This window comes from Nicotiana tabacum, chromosome 7 (genome assembly GCF_000715075.1).
Source record: "Nicotiana tabacum cultivar K326 chromosome 7, ASM71507v2, whole genome shotgun sequence".
Taxonomy (NCBI): domain Eukaryota; kingdom Viridiplantae; phylum Streptophyta; class Magnoliopsida; order Solanales; family Solanaceae; genus Nicotiana; species Nicotiana tabacum.
The window spans coordinates 154,530,611-154,536,106 of NC_134086.1; the positions used below are offsets into that span (position 1 = coordinate 154,530,611).

The 5,496-nt window shown below is 35.1% G+C and overlaps 1 protein-coding gene across 1 annotated transcript; it reads left to right on the forward strand.

Annotated features, from left to right (window-relative positions):
• Window positions 1-2,671: 2,671 nt before the first annotated feature.
• Window positions 2,672-5,217, forward strand: LOC107819245 (cytochrome P450 704C1-like). Its single transcript, XM_016645333.2, has 5 exons — window positions 2,672-3,329; window positions 3,417-3,701; window positions 3,977-4,318; window positions 4,451-4,651; window positions 4,893-5,217. Exons 1-5 carry the CDS (start codon window positions 2,808-2,810, stop codon window positions 5,076-5,078), a joined length of 1,536 nt encoding a protein of 511 aa, XP_016500819.1. The 5' UTR covers window positions 2,672-2,807; the 3' UTR covers window positions 5,079-5,217.
• Window positions 5,218-5,496: the final 279 nt, after the last annotated feature.

The following is a 5,496-nucleotide window of genomic DNA, read 5'->3' on the forward strand; positions in this document are numbered from 1 at the left end:
TCCCTAGCATATATTGAGGATACCAAGAGATCCTCGGGATACCGAGAGATCCCTAGCATATATTGAGGATACCAAGACATCCTCGGGGTACCAAGAGATCCCTAGCATATATTGAGGATACCAAGAGATCCTCAGGATACCAAGAGATCCCTAGCATATATTGAGGATACCAAGAGATCCTCGGGATACCAAGAGATCTCCGGTTATCATCCTTGTTATTAGTGGTACTTCCTTATGGTTTGCCTTCATCTCTGTTTCCGTTATTGTACTCTTATTATCCTGTATAGATTCTTACTGTAGATTCTCAATTGTACTGCTTATCTTATCCTGTCATCTTTATATTTTATTTAACCTCAGTAGGGCCTTGACCTTCCTCGTCACTACCCAACCGAGGTTAGGCTTGGCACTTACTGAGTACCGTTGTGGTGTACGCATGCCCCTTCTGTGCATGTTTTTCATGTGCAGATCCAGGTATCGCTACTCAAGCCTATCATCCTTGAGGATGCGACTGCTCTAGAGACTTCGCGGTACATCTGTCGCGTCCGCAGACCGAGAAGTCCCTTTATATTCTTGTTTTCGTATTTTAGCCCTTTTGTTTTTTTCTGTTCTTATTAGATATTCCAGAGTTAGAGCCATGTGCTATTGATCTTAGCTTGTGATTCGTGGATTTTTGGGTCTTGGATTTATGTTTTGGTATTGAGAGTTAAGCATGGTGTATGGCGAGCGACACATTTAAACACTGTTATTGCTTTGTTTCTGTTTTAAATTGTTTACTTTGGCAAAACTTTGATTTTCTTCCGCAAATTAGGCTTACCTAGTCGTAGAGACTAGGTGCTGTCATGATGGTTCACGGAGGGCGAACCGGGGTCGTGACACCCACCCAGCAAGAATACAAATCAATTCCTCTAAGATATTCGCTTGATAATTCTTAGCAAGAAAAAAAGTGATTGGTGTAAGTTTCTTGGGCATATCTCTTGTTTACTCTATTTAGCACGAATGCTGCTCGGATCGCGTGTGAACAATTTTCTGGATTTGTCTTTGCATTCAATGATGGAGCTAGGAATTTATACAAGCAAATTCACAAAAAAAAAAAAAAATTACTTCTCCTGGAATGGAATTTGAGAGCCCGTTTGGACATAAGAATTCTTTTACTTTTTTTCAAAAAAAATTTACTTTTTTTCGAAATCGGTGTTTAGCCATAAAATTTTCATTTTCACTTAAATATGAATTTTGAAATTTTTTTAAAATTTGAAAAACTCCAAAAAGTTATTTTTCAAAATTTTCACTCAGATCACTCACAAAAATTTTAAAATATCCCAAAATTATATTCATGTCCAAACACAACTTTAATTTTCAAATACCATTTTCACGTAAAAACAATTCACCATTTTTTGGAATGTTACAATTTTTATGTCCAAACGTCCACTGAATCTACAACTTAAAGCATTTTTTGAACTCCTTGTAGAATTTTTACTTATGTCAAGGTGATTCAACAATAACAACAACCCAGTATAATCCCACTAGTGAGGTCTGGGGAGCCAAGGGAGGGTAGAACATACACAGACCTTACCATTACAAGGCGATTCAATAGTTTAAATACCTTAAACCACTCCTAAATTTGGCTCAGATTATTAGTATCCTCCCCGAACTATGCCCGGTATTAATTACCTCCCTCAACTTGGTCTGTTGAGAGTCATTACCCCCTAGACGCTGATGTGATAAAAAGTGTGGGTGCACTCACCTACTACGTGAATTTTTCTGTCTATGTGGCATTTTTTTTAAAAAAATAAAATATTTTTTTACCTTTTTAAGAATATTACTTTTTAGATAATTTTTTCGAATACAATTTATAATAAAAATTGGATAAAACTACATTATTTAGACTAAATATTTTTATTTGGCCAAAAATAATAAAGTTTCAGTTAATCTTTTTTTGAATTTGACCTAAAAATAAAGATTTATACAATTGAAATAAATAGTCAAGGCATCTAAAAAGTTATAAAAAATACATAGTTTGAAATTAATTATTTTGGATATAATTTTTTATATAGCTCTAAATTACGGTGCTCTAAATTTATTTTTATTTACAGATTTTAATAAAAAAGTAAAAATACACAGTTGAAATAAATAGTCATTGCATCAAAAGAAGAAATAAAAAGAGTGTACAATTGCAAGAAATTACAAGTGCAATTGTACACTTTTTTTATTTCTTCTTTTGATGCAATGACTCTTTATTTTAACTCTATATTTTTTATAACTTTTAGATGCCTTGACTATTTATTTAATTGTATAAATCTTTATTTTCAGATCAAATTCAAAAAAAGATTAACTAAAACTTTATTATTTTTGGCCAAATAAAAATATTTAGCTTAATTAATGTAGTTATATCCAAATTTTATTCGAAAAAAAATTTATCTAAAAAAGTAAGGGTAAAAAAATATTTTATTTTTCAAAAAAATGTCACATAGACAGAAAAATCTACGTGGCAGGCAAGTGCACCCACATTTTTTGCCACATCAGCGTCTAGAGGGTAATAGCCCTCAAAAGGCCAAGTTAAGGGGATAATTAAGATCGAGAATAATTCGTAGAGGATACTAATAATCTGAGTCAGGTTTAGGGTGGTTTAAGGTATTTGCCGTTTAAATATAACAAAAAGAATTCGTTCTTCCCCACTTCACATTATGTAAATTTTGAACGAAGGATATTCAATTTAACCCCTATATTCAACGGCACCTCTGTTTGCATATGTGTTAGATAGCTATATAGAAACAGTTGTCATCTCTCCATTTAGCACCCTATTAGTAAAAATGGAAATGCTCTATACTATCTTCACCTGTATAGCGATCCTTTTATTCATTTGTGTCACTCCCATTTTAGTTTTAATAGTAAGGATCTATGCTGGTAAGTCAATCAGAAACCCCAAATATGCACCAGTGGTAGGGACCGTGTTTCATCAACTCTTCTACTTCAACAGACTCTATGATTATCAAACAGAAGTGGCTAAGAAAACCCCTACTTCCCGGCTTCTATCACCGGAGCAGAGTGAAACATATACAACTGATTCAAGAAATATTGAACATATTCTTAAGACCAACTTCAGCAAGTACTCAAAAGGCAAGCGTAATCAAGAAGTTCTAAGGGACTTGTTTGGCGAAGGGATTTTTGCCGTAGATGGTGAAAAATGGAAGCAACAGAGAAAACTTTCAAGCTTTGAGTTCTCAGCTAGGGTCTTGAGAGACTTTAGCTGCACAGTTTTCAGAAAAAGAGCAACCAAATTGGTCAGCAAGGTTTCTGACTTCTCTCTTGCCAACCAAGTTTTTGATATGCAAGTAAGTCATTGAAGCCCTCAACAAATATCAGGGTTATTTCACTAGTTTATTAGTTGTTATTAATAGACTATGGCACCATATTTGTAGGAACTGCTAATGAAAAGCTCCCTGGATTCAATATTCAAAGTTGGTTTTGGAGTTGATCTGAATTCCCTGGATGGATCAGGAGGAGATAATAACAATTTCATCAAAGCCTTTGATGATTCGAATGAATTGACATACTGGCGCTATGTCGATCCATTCTGGAAGCTTAAGAGATACTTCAACGTTGGCTCTGAATTTCACCTGAAAAGGAACATCAAATACATCCAGGAATTCGTTGATGAACTCATAAGAACAAGGCGCAAACAGTTAGAAATGAAAGAAGATTCTGTAAGTCTGATTATATTGTGATCATTAGAATGTTAAGAGAGCTAGAAGTGAAACATTTTCATCTTCTGAAGCTATTTTTTCGATCTTTTCATTAGCTGAGGGTCTATCGGAAACAGCCTCTCTGTCCGTCCAGGGTAGGGGTAAGGCTACGCACATCCTACCCTCCCAGACCCCACTTGTGGGATTACACCGGGCCTTTTTTGTTGTTGTTAAAGCTATTTTTCTAAACTTATTTGAGTCTAAGATAATTATAAATCTTTTGTCTGTTGTGCAAGATGGATAAGGAGGACATACTTTCAAGGTTTCTGGTAGAGAGCAAGAAGGATCCAGAGAAAATGAATGATCAGTATCTCAGAGATATTATACTGAATTTCATGCTTGCTGGCAAAGATAGTAGTGCTAATACTCTTTCATGGTTTTTCTACATGCTTTGCAAGAACCCCTTGATCCAAGTAAAGGTTGTTGAGGAAATAAGACAAGTTATTGGTAATAACATAAAGGATAATGGAAGTACAGACGATTTTGTGGCAAGTATCACAGAAGAAGTCCTAGAGAAAATGCATTATCTTCATGCAACATTGACAGAGACCTTGAGGCTATACCCTGCAGTCCCAGTGGTACAGCTTTCGTTTAAGAAACTGCAACTTTTTCATAATCAAAACCAAAATTACATATAATTTCTATTCTCTTGTATCTATCCGTGAATATTTATCATATGTAATAGTGACGTGTTATTTGTTAATATTCAGGATGGCAGATGTGCGGATGCAGATGATGTTCTTCCTGATGGCTTTCACATCAGAAAGGGGGATGGAGTCTATTATATATCCTATGCAATGGGGAGAATGCCTTACATTTGGGGAAATGACGCTGAGGATTTCCGACCTGAAAGATGGTTGAAGGATGGGATTTTCCAGCCAGAGTCACCATTCAAATTCATAGCATTTCATGTAAGTATCAAACTTTCATACTTAATAAGTGCGACTCCCGAATTGATATAGATGATCACTGAGGCTATATAGTGTGTTGTTAAGTATAGTTCGAAAAATAGGAGATTATGCTCAAAAATGTCAAGTTTTAGTAGATACCTAACGGAATATATAGTAGTTTGCATGCTTTGCTACATCTTCCTTCACACAAGGGCTGCATCATGTTATCATTCTCTAACTGGTTGTTTTATTTGATTTACAGGCTGGTCCAAGAATATGTCTAGGCAAAGATTTTGCTTATCGACAAATGAAGATTTTAGCTACAGCTCTTCTGCATTTCTTCAGGTTCAAATTATCCGATGACACGAAAGAAGTAACTTATAGAACCATGTTTACACTCCACATCAATGAAGGGCTTCCAGTTCATGCAGTTCCAAGAAGAGGCTGAATTGCAGAAGGCACTTTGATTGTCATCTTTATAGCTAATGTACAGAAGTCAAGTCGGTCCATTTCTGCCGTTTGAAAAATAAGTTCAACTATTTACAACTTCGTGACTAGAAAGTGAATGCTAATATTTCATCAGGTTCTTGATTTCTTCATAGAAGCTACGAAATGGCTTCATATTAGTGAGATGTTGTACCCTGCATTCCATATTCAAAAGTTGGCTTTCCTTATTGAACTTGAATAACACACTAAAAAGTAGGAGTTGAAATTATAACAAATGTAGTCCAATTTAGTGAATTAGTAATACATAATGTGAGCACGTGATTTTTGTTTTCGCACGACAATCGCTCCAAAAAGAAATAAAAAAAAATATAATTGGCCCTGCTGTACAATTTCGGATTTTCTGTGCGGCACCTTGTTGA

Coding starts and splice junctions, on each gene's coding strand:
- LOC107819245 (XM_016645333.2), top strand. CDS start 2,808: ATGGAAATGCTCTATACTATCTTCACCTGTATAGCGATCCTTTTATTC. Junction 3,702..3,976: donor TAGAAATGAAAGAAGATTCT/GTAAGTCTGATT, acceptor CTGTTGTGCAAG/ATGGATAAGGAGGACATACT. Junction 4,652..4,892: donor TCAAATTCATAGCATTTCAT/GTAAGTATCAAA, acceptor TTTGATTTACAG/GCTGGTCCAAGAATATGTCT.